This window comes from Sparus aurata, chromosome 18 (genome assembly GCF_900880675.1).
Source record: "Sparus aurata chromosome 18, fSpaAur1.1, whole genome shotgun sequence".
Lineage (NCBI taxonomy): Eukaryota > Metazoa > Chordata > Actinopteri > Spariformes > Sparidae > Sparus > Sparus aurata.
The window spans coordinates 16,226,228-16,248,407 of NC_044204.1; the positions used below are offsets into that span (position 1 = coordinate 16,226,228).

The 22,180-nt window shown below is 39.7% G+C and overlaps 2 protein-coding genes across 6 annotated transcripts; both read right to left on the reverse strand.

Annotated features, from left to right (window-relative positions):
- Window positions 1-387: 387 nt before the first annotated feature.
- ap1ar (adaptor related protein complex 1 associated regulatory protein) lies at window positions 388-10,310 on the reverse strand. 2 transcript variants are annotated; one of them, XM_030397041.1, is made up of 10 exons: window positions 10,049-10,309; window positions 7,574-7,622; window positions 7,451-7,477; window positions 7,030-7,055; window positions 6,827-6,923; window positions 6,575-6,673; window positions 5,214-5,275; window positions 3,665-3,738; window positions 3,456-3,578; window positions 388-3,134 (listed from the first exon to the last, which is right to left on the reverse strand). In XM_030397041.1, exons 1-10 carry the CDS (start codon window positions 10,117-10,119, stop codon window positions 2,863-2,865), a joined length of 900 nt encoding a protein of 299 aa, XP_030252901.1. In that variant the 5' UTR covers window positions 10,120-10,309; the 3' UTR covers window positions 388-2,862. The 2 variants fall into 2 exon arrangements, with proteins under 2 accessions (XP_030252901.1, XP_030252902.1); XM_030397042.1 differs by lacking the exon at window positions 6,575-6,673 and having other exon boundaries at window positions 10,049-10,310.
- Window positions 10,311-13,749: 3,439 nt separating this feature from the next.
- cfap100 (cilia and flagella associated protein 100) lies at window positions 13,750-19,707 on the reverse strand. Of its 4 annotated transcripts, none has more exons than XM_030395522.1 (16): window positions 19,643-19,707; window positions 18,812-18,883; window positions 18,635-18,706; window positions 18,320-18,420; window positions 17,974-18,196; window positions 17,778-17,842; window positions 17,412-17,575; window positions 17,206-17,286; window positions 16,906-17,075; window positions 16,520-16,595; window positions 15,811-15,853; window positions 15,549-15,703; window positions 15,078-15,207; window positions 14,756-14,958; window positions 14,518-14,611; window positions 13,750-14,209 (listed from the first exon to the last, which is right to left on the reverse strand). In XM_030395522.1, the coding sequence occupies exons 2-16, from the start codon at window positions 18,849-18,851 to the stop codon at window positions 14,084-14,086; spliced, it is 1,743 nt and encodes a 580-aa protein (XP_030251382.1). In that variant the 5' UTR covers window positions 18,852-18,883; window positions 19,643-19,707; the 3' UTR covers window positions 13,750-14,083. The 4 variants fall into 4 exon arrangements, with proteins under 4 accessions (XP_030251382.1, XP_030251380.1, XP_030251383.1 ...); XM_030395520.1 differs by having other exon boundaries at window positions 18,599-18,706; XM_030395523.1 differs by having other exon boundaries at window positions 18,635-18,703; window positions 19,643-19,704.
- Window positions 19,708-22,180: the final 2,473 nt, after the last annotated feature.

The following is a 22,180-nucleotide window of genomic DNA, read 5'->3' on the forward strand; positions in this document are numbered from 1 at the left end:
GAAAGTTACTTTGGTCTGCCTCCCATGTTGTACTTCCTGTGGAAAATGACAAAACCCACACAAACAATTTACATCCAGGAACAGCTCACAAGACTGATGAAATGGTGGATCTGTTAAAAAAGTAAACTAAATGGTGCAGTATGTAAGAATTGGAATCTCAACATATTTCATAAAAATATGGGCAGTGACTCACCAGAGTCATGCCAACCACTTACTACCCTTAGCTATTTAGCTCCATTAGCTGTGCAGCTAGCAGTCCGGATTGAGAGTTCAGAGCACTGGGTGAGAGTTTCTGTTTATACGGTTTATATGAAGACAAATGGCTAGCTGGTAAGCAAGTGAACTTCGGATAGACATCATAATGTCATGTAGGTTACTCTGTAACACTCTGTTGATACTTTTAGTTTATTTTGTTATATCCTCAACTAAAATTCTTACATATTGCACCTTTAAAGATGTATCAACCCGCGCTGTACGTGACACCCCATGCACATTTGACGTTACAGTGTGAGGTAATGTGATGTCAATACATTTTTCTAAATTTTAATTTTTTTTTCTCTTAGGCTCAGTGTGACAAGGAATGTTAAGTTACATGTTGTTTTGTTTTTGTCTTTTTGTACAGAAAGTTACAGTGATTAATCAGAGATCATGTCATCACAGCAAAACATAATAATCAAATGTGCTCAAAACAATTAATCATTCATTTACACTCTGCAAATCAACCCGTGTCTCGTCCACACACTTCTACAGCAGTGCACAGTCGTCCAATCAGTTTCCTCTTCTCACAAGTGAATCAGTTCAGTGAATGTCTAACAGCAAATTAAAGATCTACACATTACGAGTGAAATCAGTGAACTACTTTTGATTCAAACAGATTACATAATCAGTGTCAAACACTCATGCTCGACTGTACCGTGTGGATATGAAATTATGTAATGTACAAGAACTAGAACGATGTAAACAGCAGCATTGGATCAATTATAGGAACATGACTTTTTACATGTTTGATTCTTTTATTTTTTTCATCCAGACTCCACGACATATTGCTTTCAATATCAGCAGTGATCAAATAACAGACCATGATCTGTCAGTGTTTTAGTTAACTGGTTTCATGTCAGATTAAATTAATTATTTTAGTTTTGCTAAGTGTAGATTGTCTCAGATTAAGTTCCACCAATTTCTTTTTATTGAATTTTTTAAAATTATTTAAATTTGTTAGTGCCACCCAATTATTGCTAATAGCAGCTTTCTAAATGTCAAGATTTTTCATTTCCATATGGTTTCATACTTTCAATTAACCCATAAAAAAGAGAAAATTACTGGTATTTCAGGACAGTTCAGAAGCTGGCAATCTATGAACAAGACCTTCCTATTTGCAGTTTGTTTTTTCCGAACTCGGACAGTTCTGTGCAAATTCTGTGCAGCTGCATAAAGACCTGCTGTCCTTAACAATCCGTAACATAACCTGTAATGTTTGTGATGTGGATGTCATGGTTCCTGGCAATGATATTGCTATTATGTGCTATTGATTTTGACATAAAAAAGATATACTAATATAATCTGTCCAAAAAAAAAAGACAAGAAAAAGGCCCGTTTGAAACCCAGATGTCCAAAAGCAGACGAAGAGGAGTCAATGCATGTGCTTAATTACGTTGTATTATAAAAAAGTCTCTGTCCACTAACGGAAATGTGTAAATTTAGAAGCACAAAACTATTGATCATACTACTGCAAAAGCACAGTGAAAGCGTTTTTCATGCTTGGACTTCTTTAGTTTAATTTTTCTGAACACAAGGTTGTTAGCCCTGAGAGTTGGACACATTCAATCAGATACGAAAGCTGTTTGGAGCCCGGGAGCTATTCTACCTACTGATCTATTAAAACATGAGAAACAGTCCCGTACTGGCAACATTACTCTGCATTATATTAGGCCTTCCAGTACGGTGGTGACTGAAGTGAGGTCACTGAAATGAGGTCAGCTCTCTCGTCAGAGTGCATGCAGCATATCACAAAATGAGTGCCATGCACCCAGGCAATGTTTATTGTAGATTACTGTCAATCAAACAGTTTGATGTTGTGCAGTCGATCCAAGATTCAGAAGAGCATTTGAGGATAAGATAATATCACCAGCCCAGATCCTGGAATCAGTGGCTGTGGCATGGTTTAGTTTAATGTTTTAGTTTTTTTTTTACCAGCAACCTTTATATGTTCATTTTTTTCCCCCAATCATGCAATAGGTTTAAAAAACTGAAGCGACACTAGAAGAGATTTTGGAGGTTTTTGTGACACTCTTGGTTCTGCCACTGACCAAGGCACTGGACTTAGCTGGCCTTAGCTGAAGTCGGTGTCTGGGCGCTGGTGGCTATCAACTGCTGCTAAACAGTTAGGACAGGTCAAAGGCAGAGGACAAGTTTCTGGACAGGAATTTGAAATATACAACCTAACTTCATAAGTTACACACCATGACCCACTGTCCTCACCACCTAAAGCAGCACTCTGCATTCGAGGCTCCCTTCACAGCGGCTTGGCAGCTTCTGTTTGATCACCTGGACGCTGTGCATTGAGAATAAGCACTCACTAAACTCCTTGTCAAATGGTTATGGATGGAAACTGATCAGTTGAAGTTACAATGCATAAAATGGTCGGCTAATTTGGCGAATGAAGGCACTGAAAAAATGAGTATTTGATAGAAACATCACTACACTGTACAGTAGTGAAGAGAAACACAACATATTCCCGCAGCATCACAGTCTCATGTCACAGAATATGAAGAGCAAGTGAGGACATTTCCATTTCATGAGGCGGAAAGCTGGTGAGCTTCAACATGAAGAGGACACAACAAATGTCTCCTTTGGTGCTGGACACTATCTGTCCTGGTTGTCCAACCTGAGGCTGCAGTCCGACGCGTCCTCAGACGGAGTGTCTAGGACAGGGTTGACAAACCCTTCAAATTCAGTGTCTGCATTGTCCTCTGGATGGGTACTCACAAAATCATTCTCCCACTCCAGCGCGTTGGAGTCCTCGGAGGCTGAGGTCGGCCCGCTGTTCATCTGCTTGCTGCCAGGCCTCAGGGCTGCACGCAAGATGTCCTCCTCCGTCCGCGACCTCTCCCAGGCTGGAAGAGCACGATTGATTCCTGTGATGCAACGACACCAGCTTTCAGTCTGAGAGCAGGAGTCTCAAGTCAAAACTGCTGCAGGCAGTGATCCAGGTAACCTGCTTCTACCCAAGACTTTCTGAACAAAGTTTAAACTTTTCTTAAACTAATCTTTTATCATGGTCAGAGCTGAATTAAGGGCTCACTGTCAGGCTGTAATACAATAAACACAAGTAAACAGGCAGTCCCTGTGAAGCTGGCGATGACATTCTCACAGCGCTCTGCCTTTGAACAATACATGATTGCTGTGGTTTGGAGGCAAGAGAATCTTCCAATTTGAGCAAAAACATTAACCCTCACCTTCCTCGTCCTCCCACTCCAGATCCAGTGACGTCCCGTCGTCGTTGGTGGAGCGGGTCTTGGTGGTGAAGTCCCAGCTGCACTCTGTGTTGGGAGTCACCACGTTTGTGTCAGAGGGCAGTCCTGGAAACAAAGAGGAAAGTATTAAAACAGAAAGAAGTACACTCTGACACCGATAAACAATTGTTAGAGTTACATGGTTGACTTACTGTTGCTCCTGAAGGCCTCCGACTGGGCTTTAACATTCTGGAGGTAGACGTCAAAATCCTCCCCAGATGCTTGTCTGGAAGAGACAACAATCAACACAACCACAACAGAACTGTAAGAGCAGCCACTTATAGCTTTGACGCAAATCAGTTGGCCTGAAAAGATTCCTCTAACTATGGTCTTCCAGGGTGTCTACAGTATTTTCATTTTCGGGTCAAACTCATTTTCAATGGGAGTGCTACGGGCACTTTTGAGATAGCATCACAATCGCTATTTCTAAAACACTAAGAAGGCTCGACACAACATGAAACTTTGCTTGAGTATCACCAGGGTCTCTACACATGAACACGAGCATTGAGAACATTGTCTGTGTACACAGAGTTTGCTAAAAGGAGAGTTTTTGAACAACTCACATTAGCAGTAGCTTGCTAGCTAACATGGAGCAGAGTTAAGGTGGACCGCTACTGTCTTCCGGCAACAACTATCCATGCTATATCTTACGTGACTTTTCTGGCATTTGATTTTAGTATTGTTTCTTATATGAGGCTCCTTTTTCAACTTCAAGGTCAATATTGTTTTTCACTAACGACAAAACAACTAATTATCCGTGCAATTATTAATTATTCCGTGGGAAATCGATACTTCTCCACTGGCAGGACAGCAGCTAGCGGAACAAGCAACTGCTAAGGTGAGTTGTTCAAAAACCTTCTTTTTAGTAAACTCTGTGTACAAAAACAATGTTCTCAATGCTCGTGTTCATGTGTAGAGACCCTGGTGATACTACGAGCAAAGTTTCATGTTGTGTCGAGCCTTCTTAGTGTTTTTGATGTTATCGTAAAAGTGCCGTAGCACTCCCATTGAAAATGAGTTTGACCAGAAAAGGAAAATACGGTAAATCTTAAAAGTGCCTCTTTCGTCGTAATTATGCTTTTACGTGAAGGTTTGACTCGGGTACATTCACAAAAAAACCCTAGGTTGCATTTTGGTGAAAGTTTTGCTTTGAGACCTTTTAAAGTTCTCTTTAAAAAAAAATCAAAATTATTTTTTGACAAATATTCTTTTTCTTATTAAAGTATTACAGGTAAATATACAATTAAGCAGTTTACTGTATGTGGTCCCAAGAAGTAGTTTTTATATGGGAATACGGCATTAATTAGGTTAATTTATAATTTGCCAACAAGTAGGTGCAAATATAGTTTAAAAAGACAGCATTAGGCGCACAACAGCTTGACTTATTTTGACAGAAATATTGCACTCAGCTTTATTTGCACTGTGAGAATTGGATTAGAATTGAATTCTGAGACTGGATACCTTGTAGCGCTATAACATCTGTTCTGCGGCCTACACACTGCCTGACTGCTGCAGCCAACTGTGTGTTTCTGTTTGGAGCTTAAAACAAGAAATAGGCAAGATCCCTTTAAATACATCCAGAGTTATATTTCAAGTATTTCTACTTTAGTTTACCTAATAAAACCTGTGCTAAACCTCATGACTGCGGATCGTGCTCAGCTAAACAACAATCCTGTTGTCTAATGAACTTCAGTCACTCACTTTCTTTGCTGAGTTTCACCTCCGGAGCCATCTGCTCTGCCCCGTTTCCTCTGGGCAGACAGCTGTGAACAAGATCAAGTGAAAAAAAGAGTCACATCTTTCCGTGATCAAAAGACAAACTATGTTAATATTCTATAAACTCTGAACAGTTTTAGTGTAAGCAAATAACTTTAAAAGTGAACTATTATGCCTTTGCATTTTATTCCTTTCCTTCAGTGTGTTATATATTATATCTGTATGTAAAAAGGTCATGAAAATTAAAAAGGTCAAAGTCCGCCCCAACAGAATGCCTATTGCTAGGCAATAGAATGCTATTAATGCCAACATTAACAGAAAAATTGAAGCTAACTGGAAGCTAAAAACACGACACAGCGGACCCAAAGACATGATGAGCAGTGCTAGCTCAGGCGTGTGTGAGCTGACCAATCAGAGCAGACCGTAAATTGAGGAGGAGGGGCCTAAAAAAGGACAGGAGTTTTTTTGAGACAGAGGGGGAATACAGTGCAGCGGCACTGGACATTAAGAGAAAAGTAACATGTTTTTTTATTATAAAGCAGGTAAACTTGTTCCAAAACCTAAAAAAGAGCATAATATGTCTCCTTTAACAAAACAAAGCAACATCAGAGAAGCAGTGAGGTGTTGGATGAAAAAAACAAAACAAAACACGATACTAGCAGAGCTTTGTGTTTTTAGCACCATTTTCATCTTAAAAAAATATATAAAAAGTAATTTTCCTGCAGCCAGCCTTTTCCTACACAGTATATGAAATATTGAGCAACAAGTCTTGCTGCAATACTATATCATATTCCTACAATCTAGATTTCTGTCTCGATGTGTGGACTGTGATTAGTGTAATAAGTGCCAGGCAAAAGAAATCGTATTTTTTTGCAGCTTGGCCTTCTCGTTTCCTCATTTCGCTCCTTGTAATTACTAAAAAGGTTCATGGACATTTTTTTGTCTATTGGCACTTTCATCCTTCTGTATATTCCTCATCATCTACTGAATATCATTGCATCCTGAAGTGCCTGACTCAAATAAATGGGTCATCTTTTACCTCTCTATGATAAAGAGACTGAGATACTACAGCTATGATTTGTCTAAAGGATGAGTAAGAATGCTAAAAGGTCTGTTTGTCTGTCAGCTAAATAATGCACTAACACAGAAAAAAACATCCCTGACTAGATAACAAGGATATGTGGACAATGAGGACAAACAGAAGACAGGAAACAGAGAAAATGTCACTGTGTCCTTCTAAAGACTGTGAAGCCTCTGCCTGCTCAGGGCCAGCAGGTTAGAGGAGAAGTTGTTTAAGCCAAGCAGTAAGTCAAACTGGCAGAAGGGAGCGCTCAGTGCCGCCTCACCTCCTTCAATTTGTGTTCACGAGCCAACCTGGAGGCCTCACGCTGGGCGGCATTTCTAGCCTCCTCTTCTAGCCTCAACTTCTCCTCTTGTGCCTCTAACTGAAGCAGAAATAATGAAATGAAACAAACACAAAAGACACAGAACAGAAAATTACCAAACAGAAAAAACAATGCAGCAAATTAAAAATAAGCAAAAGTAGGTCTAAAACACAAAATGGAATAACGGGGGCTGTTCGTTTTAAATGTACTTACCTCCACTTGTAGCTTATGGTCGATCAGCCTCTGTTTGTCTGAGATGGCAGCGTAGCGGTGCTCTTTGAGGTGCTTGATCTCATCTTCACTGATGGGCCTGATAAGAGAACAAACCACACTTGTTAAAAACTGGTCCTGACATATTTTTGTTGTAAAAGAATCCTCATGATTACTTGTTTTTAGATTCACAGCGGACCTCTTACCTCGGGCAGGGCTGTGGACTCTCAGCCTGCAAAGCAACAAACAACATTTTACCACAGAGCAATGTGAACTGAATATTCTCTGCGGCACAGTTTCACTCTTGTGCTACCAGTCTGGGATGGAGACAGTAATCGAGTTAGTCCCTGACTGCTGTATCGCAGTGATGGGTGCGCTGTGGTGCACCCATAAATTTCTACCCATCAGTGGAGGGTGGAGGGTGGAGGAGAGGAGGGAGGGCCAGCATAATGCAGCTTATAATTAGACTATGCGTCTTATAAAACAGTCTATTACATTGTAATCTATTCTGAAGCAGTAGAACAACAATAGAGTTGAGAGAAAACTCTCCAACAATGTTTCCCTTAAACTTGTTTACTGAAAGCAATTATATGTATTAACTTATGGTCATAACATGACCAGACCTACCTCATCGCTCTCCACCAGATTTTCAAACTGCAAGATGAAAAGTCACAATTAGATGTAAAATCATTAAGCTGCACAGTCGTCATTACTAAAGGAAAATAATACGAGCAAATTAAGCACTCGTACCTCTATTGTGTAATGTTCCCCTGTGGTACTGCTTCTGAAGTACTTTGACCTGTATGAATAATTAAGAGAGTAGAAACAAACAATGATATAAAACCTGATAAAGTCCTGTCATTTCAAGGAGATGGTGGCTTAAAGATTTATTTATTCTGTATATGAGATGAATAATGATTATACGCTGACATCAAATACACTTTGTGATTAGAACTGAACAGCTGTTGAGTAAAGCCAGTATTAGATAAATGGCACTTTGGTCAATATCTAGTGACATAGACAACATTTTGATAGTGTTTTATTGTTTGTTTGCAATTTTTGAACTACTCGGGCTGTTTGTATTAGATTTTGGACATTGTTAGATCCTGATACGGCACAAGTGTTGTCTTCTCCTGGATTTAAAGGGTGTAATTTTCTGACTTAGCAGACTGTTCTATTTGACTTTACACACTTAGACATTAGACGAAGATGCATTGATGCATTTTGTGTTCATATTCTCAAGAGGTAAACTGACCAATATGCCTAATTATCAAAGACTTTGATGAGTAAAAAGGATATTGAAGGGTTCTGATCATAGTGACTCTGGAAATGAATTTGTGTCCCAAGCATTTGATGTTGAGGGCAATATTTTTGTCCCAAATGTTGAATTACACCAGTTGAAGCTGAAGCAGAAGCAAAGTGTACAGAGCCATGTTGCAATGACCACAACCCTGTGACTGATGGTGACTGTGCTGACTAGTTTGGTTTGGTAAGTGTCAGTCAATCAGTATTCATAGTAACACTCTATGTGTAACATAGTACAGCATGTATAAGACATCTTTAACTTTCAAATGAATGAGCCAAATCTGTTGTTTTTTTAACGTTAAAATAATGTTTTGATAATCTTCATAAATACTTACCGGCTCTCTACAGAGCCAGGGTATGTACAAACAGTAAGAGTTAACAAAAGCTACTGCTGAAAAAGGCTTTTTCATTGCTTTGAACTTTTAACAGCAAGAGACACACAGGTGTAACTAATTACCTTCATATTGGTTTGGTTCTATTTAGGGCTGAACGATATGCCCGACAAAGTCGTTGTGCAATTATTTTGGACAGATAGCGCGATATGAGTCACACCTTTAATGTGAATGGTTTTTTGCATTTCATTCTCACCAAAAATAATAGATCAATATCATGGTTTGATTGTTGCTAGGGATCTGTACCTGAAGACGTGTGTTCCCTTAGTTGATTTGTGGGCGGGAGCATCTTTGTGACATCACAATGTTTCATTGTAATGAGATGTTGTTACACAGGTTACCTTTAGCAAACAAAATTCAGCTCCCAGGATTAAGATATTGCCCCTGGCCAGATTAGGATTTTAATATTTTTACTAACTGTTCAGTAATGCACAATGCCAGGACTTTGAAACAAGCTGACCTTAATTGAATGCAGTCATAATTAACATTATTGACCTGTGCTTTTCATATCAAAATGTCTACAATGATATGGATCTATAACTCTGTTATGTTGCTCTCACGGTGAGTTCACAGTAGCAGGTGTTTGTCTTTGGACAGGTGGTAGGACTGCTTCTGAGTCATAACTGGGGACCCCCTCGAAAACAAGATGCTGCATCTCAAGGGGTCATCCCAAATAAATTGAAATTAACTAACTTACTCCTTTTCTCATTATGTCATAAAGTTCAATATGAATACAGGTTTGAGATGTTCTAAAACTACATTTTAATTCAAAGTCTACATTCTTCTGTTTATTTCATTTTAACAAGTGTGTCATTTTATGTTCTCATGTTAAAACATGAACACTTGTAGATTTATGTTTCCAAATAACCAATCCCACACTACATTATAACCTCCGCTGTATGTGTGAACATATGGAAATGGTGGCTGAGTGTGACACAGCAGGCCTTCAGTCATCTGAACAAAGCACAAGGCCAAGTCAGACTGAAAAACATAAATTATTAACATTACATTTGGTGACATAACGGCCTGTAAAAGAACGCATGGGACGGACAACTGTATTTATCAGGAACTAGATTCAGGACAGGCTGAACTAGGCGGTCCACATAGGAGTCCACAGTCCCTGTCAGAGACCTGTTCAGCAGCCCTGCCTCAGTCCGACGGTGACTCGCTGAGCTGCATGTCCAGACTGTTGACAACAGGGCGGGGTCTCCATGGCTCTGGGCAGGTCAGATCCCTCAGAGACCGTAACCAGAGGCTCACTGACCGGCCTCCATCTCTTTGGTTACACTCTCACCACCAGGCTAACACACAGAGCAGCCACACGGTCTCAACACACACACACACACACACACACACACACACACACACACACACACACACACACACACACACACACACACACACTGTCACACCAGTCAACAGCTAACCAACTTTTAAGCTAACGCTAGCAGTGACCGGAGCCGCTGGTTTCAGATGAGGCTTTCATGCTAGTCAGTTAGCTCCCTCGGCTAGTGCCATGTTTACTTACCCGCCTCCTCTCTGGATCCTGCTGGCTTCTCTCCTGAAGAGCCCGACACAATATGCCCAGCAGTTACCCATCGCATTGTCAGATATCCCTGTTATCTAGCTGCCCAGCTAGTTTTCTCCTGACAGCTGCTGGTGCTTTTGGTGTGGGTAGCTACATCTCCAAGTCCTGTCCTCCTCCTGCTGCTGCTGCTGCTGCTGCTTCAGCCACTTCCTCATCCTCCTCCTCCCTCTCCGGGTGATGACAGAGTGCACAGAAATGTTCAACACCACCACCTGCTGTACGGCAAGCCTGTTCAATATTTATTAACATACGTCATTGTGGATAGTCGTTCAAACTTTGTGACAAGTCAAAATTTGTGTTCAAGATATCTGTGACGTCATGTTAGTACTGACGTGCTTTTCCGAAAATGTCATCAGAAAAACTTCAAATATGAGAGCTTATACATCAAAATACATCATGTCATAACTAAAATGTATACCTTGTGTGTGTGTGCGCGCGCACCTGTGTGTAATGTGAGTGGAAAAAAGAATTTCCCAATTTGGGATTATAATAATAGCATATAAAAATAATGCTGACCTCAAGAAAAATTTGTAACTGTGGTGGGGAAATCCATTTTTAGACCAAATGCACACTACCTGAACACAATCTGAGTTTTATATTCATAACGATGGGTAAGTCATTTTTTTTTGTCACGTCTCTGTTCGTGTTTTCTTTGAAAACTTGATTTTTCACTGCATTTTAATGTGTGATCTGAGCTGTTCCCCTAAATGTTACTGCTAATTAGTTCAAATTGATCAGTGAGGCCCATTTCAGTGCTTCATGTTGATTAAATGAGATATCATGTAAGGTTAAAAACCAGAATTAACAACTGTTATTACAGTTTTTATTGATTGCTTTGATGCAGCAGTCAACTCAAACTCCACATTTTCAAAACAGTTAACACACAGGCCGAAACAGTGGCACTCATGGTCAAAATGACTCATTTTGTTTGAAAAAGGCTCTAACCGTGCCAAAACATTTAAAATATGCAAAAGCTAATTTTGCCTTCAAACAACACAACTTGCAAACAAGTGTATGAGCTCTTCCAATCAACCATTACACAGTGGACAACAAAATACAAAATACAGCACTCAGTGTGAATCGGTGCACCATTGCTTGTCATTGTGGCCTATTACTCTAAGTAGCTTTCATGCCATTTGTTGTCAAATTTGCCTTCTTGCAAATAATTGAATCCAGAATCAGAAATTCTTTGATGCATTTTTTGATTCCATTGATTCTTTTTTCGAACTCTGGCTGAAAACTGAAATACTGTAAATATTGCACAAAATACATGGAAACCAAAATAAAATCTATTAGAGTATAAGAAAATAAGAAAGCTGGTAGTCTCATAGTTCACAAAACATTTCTGCAGCTTCACAGCAAGCATTTTCCTGAACAACTGACCTGTTTTAAAACATAGAAAAGAAGTTAAAGGTATAAAATATTACAGTAAAGTATAAAAATCTATTACTGTAGAGTATAAGAAATAGCCACTATTGATACTCAGTCTCTTCTGTCTTGACGATGGGGCCACATGGCCTCACTACATCACATTCATTATCCTCTCTTGCAATGAACCAAGGGAAAAATCTTCTTTCATGCAATCCAACCTTGACCTTCCTCTGCACTTATTTCTCACTCTCATCTGCCTTAGACCTCTTCAATCCATGTTGGCAATGAACAACACAGCCGCTGCACTTTTTAAGGCCTGCTGACTGATTGCTCATTGAAGTTTTGTGTTTAGGAGTGTCAAACAGGTGCTTCAGTGATTTCATACTGATGTAGGTAGTGTCTAATAGTTAGGAACAGATGTTTTCTGTTTGGTTACCATAGCTTAAACACTGGAGTTTGGACTGCTTGAATGACATCTGTGTTAACTGTTCTGCAAAAGGGTGGGGAAAATGTGTCAATCCAATGAGAAAGGGTTAACACATTTGCAAGAGGTGTCTTGTGCTCTGCTGAGACAGTGATGATGAAAACCAAGTGGATCCCAGTTTGTTTAAGCAGGTCAAAGCAATCAATAAAAACTGTAATCATGGAAGAAACGACTGAAGCATCTCACCAGACAGAGGCCTAATGTTTGTTTTTTTTTAATCTGAAATAAAATTAGTTTATATTTTTAGCATAATTTTATGTAAATTAAACAGAATTGGGATAACTGATTTTCCACCCTTTTTTGCATGTAATGCAATAATGCAAGATCTTTTTTTATCTTGTTTTGTCACTTTTGTTCTGCTATATAGGATTAAGTTGATTTATCTATTTTTTTTGGTTCCTACATTTTCAGTGAATGAAGCGTCTCAAAATATTATATGACGTAGGTATAATGTAATAGAGCTTAGAAATCCTGTGTGTGCTTGTCTTTCCCTCCGAGGTTTTTAAAAAATGTGCATGTCGCTCTTAACATTAGTCATGTCTATAATTGGTCAGAAGGGTTCAAATCTGTGCTGATTCAGTCGTGGATATTGTGAGTCAGGACACGTGAAATCCTGTAATGTACTGTAGGGAAGTTAATTCACAACTTCATGGAGGACTTGAGCCTGAGGTTAATGAGGGGTTCTATCTGCAGCATTTTACTGACAGAGAATCTGTATCCAACCAGATGGAAGGAGACTGAAAGATTTTTAAAGACCATCAAGTCTGACTACAGTTTTTAGGGACTAGGGAGCAATAAATGAAAATGTTGTATGAAGCCCTTTGTGGCTTCAGAGAGCTGTCTGGCAAATAATGTTGGCTGGAGCTGAAGACAACAAGGTTGGATATGACAGAATCTGTGAATACAGTTGGACTTCTGAAAGGTTATTTTGCAAAGTGTGTGTAATTTGGTTGATGTCCATAGTTTCAGGCAGACAGAAGTCTGTATGTCCTTTATATGGTGTTTTATTTTCTCTTTTTTTAGGAATATCTTCATCAGGTCTGCAGTGTGTCTATCACAAAGGAGCAGGTGGAGACAGTTTAGTTTTATAGAATCTTATTTGAGTTTCTTCTATGAGTCACACGTGTGTTTGAGAATTCATTTTACAGACTGTTGTTTCCCTCTGAAGAAACCAACAGCACTTTAATTACCACACTAGGCTTTGAACCAGTCCTTCCATCCTAACGACAAGCAATGTTAAGTATAAAACCTATTAGTGGCTAAATGTAAGGCTGTACTGTACTGTACTTTACTGACTTACAGCCGGTTTGGATGGTGAAATTGATCCTGATGTGTGGTTTGAATTGTCCTTGGATCTGAAGTGAACTCTGGTTCAGGGGCCAGTTGCATAAAGACTAGTCTAGACTTTAGACTGGTCTTGAATTGTGATAAGCTTCATACAATAGGGGAAATACAACTGATCAGCAAGTGCTCTAGTTTTCAATATTTTAAATAAGAAAACTTGACAAAGTGATCAAACTTTACTAATATGTTTAATGAGCATGCTGCAAGTCTCGTGAAAGTCTTATGGCAGCAAAAAAGTCGCTAAAGCATTTGTCGAAGGCTTCAAGGCTTGTAAATGAAAAACGCTCTGCCTTGCCATTCACAAGCTTTGTGGCACTACATGCTTTCCTTCTCCAGCTGCTGTGGTGTTTAAGTCTCAAGGAGACCTCAAGACCAGCTGTTAAAATAGCTTTTTTCCCAAAAAACTTTTATAAAGTTAAAACTTTAATAAGTGGTCAGTTACTTATGAAAATGTGTAAGGTGGAATTTATTTGTATAGAATCACATTTTTCATGATTTCATGAGCCATGCTCTGTTTTCCACGTGCAAATTCTAACATCCCAAAAAGCAGATGTGAAAAAGTCCAGTCCACATTTGACAGTCACATGGGGAATGGGTGATTTTTCACATTTGAAAAAAGGCAATACACTTAACTAAAATATGCACGACAGTTTTTGTGTTAACATTGATTGTTGTTGTATTTATTCTACAGTGCAGGCAACCAAATATCCGACTGCAACACATTTTTACTCCTCAGCTGCTGTGTTGGAGTCAAGATCGCACTCATCCTCTCTTTCTTATTCCATGTCCTCAGTGCTATAGAGAGAGGCGTGGATCTCATCTTCAGCAGGGTCGTCGTCCACATTGCTGACTTTGACTTTCTGGGCAACAGGCATGCATCTGGGCATGAGCTTTCTCCCAGTCTGAAAGAAAATTGGCTGCAGTTCAAGAATTGCTCCTGGGTTTTTTGTTTACATTTCAGCTTGACCCTGCATGACAGGTATTGACTTAGAAATGTGCAGTTGAACTAGGATATACTTCTGCTAATGTTACATTACTGCATATATTCATTGAAAGAAAATTAATAAAATTAAGCTGTAGCAAGAGATTTCATTCAAATCTTATAATTTACTACTAATAGATAATGATGTCTTCTAGTGGTTATATGCAATTTGGATAATACTGTAGTATAAAAGGCTGCTGAGAAGCACTTTCTGAGTGAATGACTTACTATTTTCCTGGAGTCAGCCAGGGATCTCTCCGTGTACCTCTTCGTCCTCTCCTTCTGTTTCTCTTGCTGCTCTCTCAGCTTTTTTTCACGCTCCCTGTGACATGGTGCACGAAGAGATGGGATTTTAAACAAAATACTTACCCTGACCCTGACGTCACCTTCAGAAGAGGCTTGAATTTGTTCTCTCATTTTATTCAAGGTAAAGTAAGCGAAGTGCAGTCACTGAGACACACAGTACCTGCTCCTCCTTTCACTGTCCTTGATCTTCTTCATCATCTCCAAGCTGTCTTCAGGGATGCTCTCGAGGTCCTGCAGTAGCACAGACATACGTTTCTCAATGTTGGTCAGCTTCTCCAAGGTGCTGATGTTGGTCATCCTGTCATCAACGCAGCAGCGATGCACCGCTGCCACCTTCTCACCGAGGGCTTCCAACATAAGATCCTGCGGGCAAGAGGAGGAAAAAAATGAGGGGCGAAATAGACAATGAAACCAGATATCTATAGTGTTGTTCGGTTCAGATCTTGGATTGAAATACTGTCAGACACATTCTGCCTCCTGACCTGGTCTTCTGTGTTGAGTGAGACATGGAGCTGAACCTTCTGTTTGAGCTTGGCGCCTCTTTTCTTCTCCTTGTCAACCCTCTCATTCATGTCGTTTATCTGGAGTTTCAGTTGCTCTTCATCCTTCTCACTTCAGACAGAAATAGATGTATGATGGATTTGATGGATGTGAGGAAGAGAAGGGGAGAAGGGAGAATGTAGTGTACAGGGAAAAAAGCAGGGTTACAATAGGTCAATTTTTCAGAGAGCAGGAATTAATGCAAAAAGTCTTCATTCCTGTGACCATGGAACAGTCATGTCAGATTAAAGTACAAGCGAAAAATAAATTCAAGTTAAGGCAGAAAAGCAAATGGGAGGAATATATTTTAAGTTGACACCAGTAGAGCTCAAGAGGGTTTGCTCATTTTAAAACCGAGGCAACAGGCAAAATAAAAATCATTCACTGACAGACTCTTGAGCCACAGTGCTTACATCTTCTTCCTCGCTGTCTCTAACAACTGCCGCATCTCCACCAGTGTCCCTTCCGCCCGCGCAGACGCCTGAATCAGAGACAAGTTCTGCTCCGTCAGCTCAGTCACCTGGTCCAGTAGCTGCTGGGGATCAGTGAAGTACAGCTCCGGTTCATCCTGCAGAGGTGACAGAGAAGGTGGGCAAGAGAGGCATGTGTGAATACAATGAAAAAAACAGGAGAGGTTAAGTCAGAGAACTAGATTCTCAGTTTGGGGAAACTGACCTCATATTCTGAACTGTCGCTATCCGGATTGGGATTTGTGGACCTGAAAGAACAACGAAAAAGTTTGAGAAGAAAGATTCAGGAGCAAGTTTGTCACAGCAGCATTTTAACAGGATTCAACAGAAATTAATTTACTGCACAATGTTTCTAATGATACTAGCATGCTGTATGCCACAGAGACTAGAGAGAGCTGGAGAGAAAACACTAGACAAAACATGGGTTGTGATAGTGCTGTCTCTTGTACCCTCATCCCACCAATCTAATCAACAAGGACTACCAATATGGGTAAGAACAACCATTCAGGTACAAAATTCACTCACATTTTCAACAGAATGTGTAATTATAAGACTTTATGGCATACAAAACAAAGTACATAGCTTTGTTGTAGAAATATAAACTAAAGTTACCATGCTAACGAGCTAGCTCCAACCCATCCGGATCCAAAGCTCCTATGATCCAAAGCCCCCAGTTCTCCGAACTCCTAGTCCGGACTGCTAGCTCCACGGCTTACTGTGCTAATTATCAAACTGTGGCAGCAGTAAGCAGTTACTGTAGTGATATGCTGCCCCCTATTTGTGGCAGGTGGTCAATTGTTACATACTGCAACTTTAATGGAAGTCATGGATTACCCACCTAATTACTGCCGCATCACTTTGTATGAAGGTAAAGATAAAACACTGGATGGGGGTGTGTGGTGGTGTTTTCTTACTTTGTGTTGCTGGTGGCTGAGGTCTCTCTGATGGAGGGCAGCTCTTTAACTGGGCTGGAGACCTCGTTATCCAAACCTGCGCACACATTATCAGTCAAATCACACAAATGGGGTTAGACCACGTTTGAGTTTGATTTAGACAACCCTGGTCTTCATAATCTATTCAAAGTTTGTTCACTTGGTTTTAAAGGTCCCATATTGTCTCAAGTTAGATTTCCCTGTATTTTTTGGTCATAAAGTAGGCCTTGGCACACTGTATATACTGTGAAAGTATCAATCCACTTGATCCATGGAGAAGTGCCAGCTCAGACTTGTGAGAGCTGACCAATCAGACCGACTATGCTTTTACCATAATATGGGACCTTTAAAAAACACCAAGTACTTACCATTCCTGATAGATGACTCCTCAATAGATGAATCTTCTTTGGGGGACAGGCCATTAGCTTTCAATGCCTTGAGCTTCTGGGCCTCCTGCCACTCTGGAGGAGACAACTTGAACAGGAGCTCCTTGTATCTCTTGCTGTCCATCAGGGTCTCTTCAAACTTGGTGAGTTCACTATGAAAAAGACAGACTTGATTTAAATCCACATGACATAACACATGTATTCACTGTCATTTAAAATTAGAAGACCTTTATTCACTAAAACATGGATAATGTGCACACTAATCCAAAATCAGAGTGCTACCTTTGTACTGTCCAGATTTCAGCAGTCAGTTTCTTGATCTCAGCGTTCTTGTTCTGTTTGGACTTGGCCTCGCGTTCAAAACTAAAAACAGAGACAAGACAAGCATTTGCAGTGTGACTTCTAAAAGTCATATCAACGTCCTCTTGCATTGAAGTTTGAGTCAAAATGAAGAGGCAGCCAACTTGTCATATAGAAACAATTCATACAGTGTTCTGGCCTCGACAGACTTCTTCTCGTTTTCTCTGAGGAACTCTTCAAACTTGAGGTTGTCTCTCTCAATGATTTTTTCGAGTGTTTTCAGCTTTTCCTCCTCTTTTGCAATGCACTTGTCCATCCGCAAAATTTCTGATCTCTTCGTCATCAGAGATAACTGAGGGAGGGACAGTGAGGGCAAATAAAGAAGGGGGGGAGGTCAAAGCCATACATGTATTGGCAGTGAAAAAGAGAATACAGATTTCCTCCATGATGCTGTATTTTTGGTTGGTTTGTAGCTGAGGTGAGAATATTTAACTGATATTTTCTGCTCATTCTAGCACTTTTTAAAGATCTCACCAACTCCTAAAACAATTTACCTCCAGCACTGCCTTCTGTCGTTCCATGGAGATTAAGTCCTGTTTGCTGTCCTTCATAATGTTTTCTGGGGGACAGAGGACAGACGAGAGTAAACATTCAGAGTAGCACTTTAGCCATAGCATGCAACGCACACTGGGGTTTGAAAAAGCCACAACTGGCACCTTTACAGATTTGTTTTACTCTCTCTCCACTCACCTCGTTTCATCATAGCCATCTTCAGCTCACGTCTGGCGGGTGTTTGGACAACTTTCCCACTCTTGACTTGTTTTAGACTCTTCACCTTCTCCTGTTCTTTGTCCTCCTCCTCCTCCTCCTCCTCCTCCCCTTGCTCTACCAGTGCTTTCTTCAGCTTGGCCATCATTCTTGCAGTGTGGGCTGTCTTCTTGTCAATTGGCAGAGCCAAGAATTTACGCGTCTCCTGTGCATGGAGAACAGCAGCAGGACTCACTTTAACAAGGGTGATACATTTACATTTACATTTCATCATGTAAAGGAACCTATTTGCAAATACAAATCTGTACTAAAACACACACACACTAACCTCTTTTTGGTCCTCTTTTTCGCTGATGCTCTGCAGAAAAATGTTATTACTCTCTGGCACTTTGAATGGGCTCTGTGGAGTCTCCTTCCTCCACCTCTTGTCTGAACACAATGTAATATAGAAAATGTGTTTTAAAAAAAACTGTGTATATAGTTTTTCTACAGTTTTGTTGTTTTTGTTTTATATCAAAAGGTGCAATATGTAATTATTGGTCACCTGTTGAATTTATACACTTTGTGATTATACAAGATTATTCTATTAGATTTTTACATATTGCACCTTTAACAGATCTGTCTTGTTGCACACTTGCTGTACCTGGTTTGTGTGATTTGGCATCACCATCAGCTTCTGAAACAACAACACTGCCTGAAGGAATCTCTGGTCCTTCTTTTGAAAACATATTGTTAGTAATGGTATAAAGCACATCATCAATCACTGACTGTATTACATTGTGTTTTCTGTGTGAAGCAGGACATTATAACATATATTTACTGTGCTGTGGCGATGACATCTCCAAGGTTACTTCTGGCATCTGGTGCCACGCTGGCTCAGCATTTCATTTAGCTGCAGGTTACCGTAAGAATACAAATGAAAGCCTGAACTGCTTTAGTAGTGGGATCCGCGCTGTTCCCACCCATCAAGGTTTCTAATTTATGGAACTCCTGCCTGCTTTTTGCTTAAGCAAACTTCAAGACATGTGTTTCCTCTCTTAAATCACCCTTGAAAATACAAGCTTTCTCCTGAATTGGTCATTTTGACCTTGGTATTGATATTTATTACCTTGCTTGTTGTATTGTTGAATGAATTGAACTGTTGTTTCATATATCTGTAAATTCTCCTGTTTTATGTCTTTGTCACTTGTTTTTGACAGGTTCACTGTGCTGCACTGGTTATCATGTTGATGGTTAAGATTAAGGCTAACGTTGTTTCTTCTTACAAAGTAGGCTAGCTAGCTTCTTTGCACGCTGATTCTGTCTGAAAAAGTTGTTTTTGACAAAAGGTAGCTAGTTATGATAAAGTGCAGAATAATTTCTTTCTTTCCCTCAAACGAACTTCTGTCTATTTTTAGCAACATTGAGCCAGCATAGATATATTTACTCTACTTGCTACCGTTACATGTTAGCCCCAGTTAGTTGCTCTCATGACAAACAAACACGTAAGCATAAACTAAACTAACACACTGTTGCTGGTTCCCTAGAGTGAAAGTGAATTTTTTACCGTATTGAAAATGAGTAAAATGTACAGCCAAAAATAACTAATTCATGTGCTTTATACCCGATTTTATTCATGAGTTCATACAGCCTGCCAATGAAGTGAACATACCGTCTGATAGCTGTCGTGTCGCTCCTCAAAATTGACGGACTGATTCTGTCTGTGTACTGTTGTCATGGTAACTGCTGCCTTCACGGTCTCCTTGAAAAGTCGTCTTTTAATTGGGATTTCAAAGATCTGCATATCACTAAAAAAGACTGTAGCACATTATTTATCATTTGTTCATTTTAGAACATATATATTCTTATATTTTTTTTTTATCACACCAGATACTATTACTTATAAGATATTTTATAAATGATCAGTTTTCATTGGTTATTTTGCACAATAAGTATTTAATAATTGAAAAGTATATAAACAGAAGGTTTAATAAATGTAAATACCCTACTTCATTCATTTACATTACATGTGGCATAGTTACAAGATTTTTGTGGGCCATTCATATTGATCCCCCACTAGATGGCATAGAAAGATCATTTAGTCTGTTTTAGGCAGAACTCAGTAATTCCTAACCGCGTTAATGCCTCCTTAAGCAGAGATCTCATGAATTTAAGAGATCTTGTTCATGGACATAGTTATATTTCTAGTGACTAGTGCATCTGTGTCAGTGATAATTTATTCCTGAGTTAAGTTGACTCGGCTGCCAACACTTGTTTTAGTTCATTGTGTGTACCAGGGAATATACTTAGAACCTGATACTGTACGTTCCCTCCCACGCATCCGCACATGACCCTGCACATCTCAGCTCAACAAAACAGCCCACACACTACACTTGCTTGTAGGAAATCCCAGTGTCAGATTGTCAGGTTAAAGCAATGCAAACGCATGGGGGAGTGTTGGCTCCGGCAGCAGAAAAGGGCACACTGTGGAAGGGAAGAGGAACACAGATTTATTCAGATTTGAAGGAAGGGTTTGGTGCTTGATGGGTGGAAAGAAAATCTAAAGCAAGCACCGGCTCAAATATTTGCTTTACTTTTCCAACTCTCCATGAATTCTTTTCATGTCTTAACAAAATTCACAGCTTGATGATTTAAATGTTTAACTAAAACAATGTTTCTGACTCCAGCCCTTTGGTGAAGTTGTTGTGCAGAAAGTTGTTCAGCATGCAGTAGCACTGTCTCATAATGCTGATAACATTGGTCGCTGTTGTATGGAGATGTTGTAAAGGCAGCTGTTTTCTTACAGCGTTGCATGGGTTGTTAGAGCATTGCAGATTGCCTCCGCCTCCTCCGCTCTGTAGCCCAAAGACAGTGGATATTTGGTATTATATAAGAGGTGAAACATTCAGCCCTCTATGCATAATGAGATCGACAGCTTTTCTTTAAACGTAATTGACCCCGCCACCTTCATTGAACACAAACATCCCCCCAAAAAAAGGAAGAAGAGGCACATCTATACATCACCAGACACAGAAGAAAAGTCAGAAAAGAAAGCATTTCTTGAAGAACATTTTCATTTCCAGTCTGCTTCTAATAAATGTGAAATGGACAGGATCTTAAACAGTAATTGTCTTATTCCTTTAGTTTAGGTGGCCGAGTCACAAAAAGCCCTCTGACCTCCTGTCATGAAGCAAACACTGGAGTGAAGTTGGAGCTGCCACACTGTCAGGCAGCTGTGAGATGCAGACTGAGCTCAGGTCCATACGACTGCTGCCCGGCTCCAGACGGAGAGAGCAGCTTATAAAGTACTTCATAGACAACACAGTCAAGCATTATGGGAAGCTGTAAATAAAAAACATCTTAATTATTTTAATTAGTCACTGAATGAGGAGACTTGCACTTATCTGTGGTAACTTAATCAACTCAAAGTTCACTTAATTGCTTTTATTGCAGAACTTTCTGACATAAGTATGTTTAAAGAAGTATGTTCAATGTGGAAAAGTATATGAATGCTACACAGTGTCTTAAAGTGTATTTACAGGTCTGGTGAGGGCTACTGCACATGTAGAAAAAAAAGAGTATAAAGCCTTTTGTGGCTCCAGAGGAAGCTTCATGAATTGCCTCCAGTGATGTCACTGTGTGGCTAAGTTGCATTGTGGGTCATATAGGCACCAAGCTTTGAAAAGGAAGAAGAATATATGTGGTTTGTGTATCTCTGGTTCTGTTGTATCAATTTGAATAATGTGTTTACAAACTGTCCATAATGAGTCTTACAGTGTTATAGAAGTGGAAGGTTAGGCAAAACATAACGCCTACCTTACCCAAAATGCAACGTAGCCACTGAGTGACATCACTGGAAGCAATTAATCAAACTACATGCAGGTATGCAGCTCATTTGTTTTACATATGCAGTAGTACTCCCCAGGAACTGTAAACACACTTTAATTTGTAAAATTGGTGGATATACCCTTTCATAGTGGGCCATGGACCAAAAGCAAACACCTACTGTATTGTTTTGTTAAGATGTAAAGTGGTTCTGGGATCTTAAGCTCCCTTAAATGACGGACTTTCTGTGCTAAGTGTTATTCTTACAGATTTTTTTGCTAGAAACATCTGGCTGGTCAAATTGAATCTTATATTAGGCCTTTTTTGGACACAAAGGGCCATATTATGTAATTAGCTCAAATGTCAATGAATACAAAACCAATAA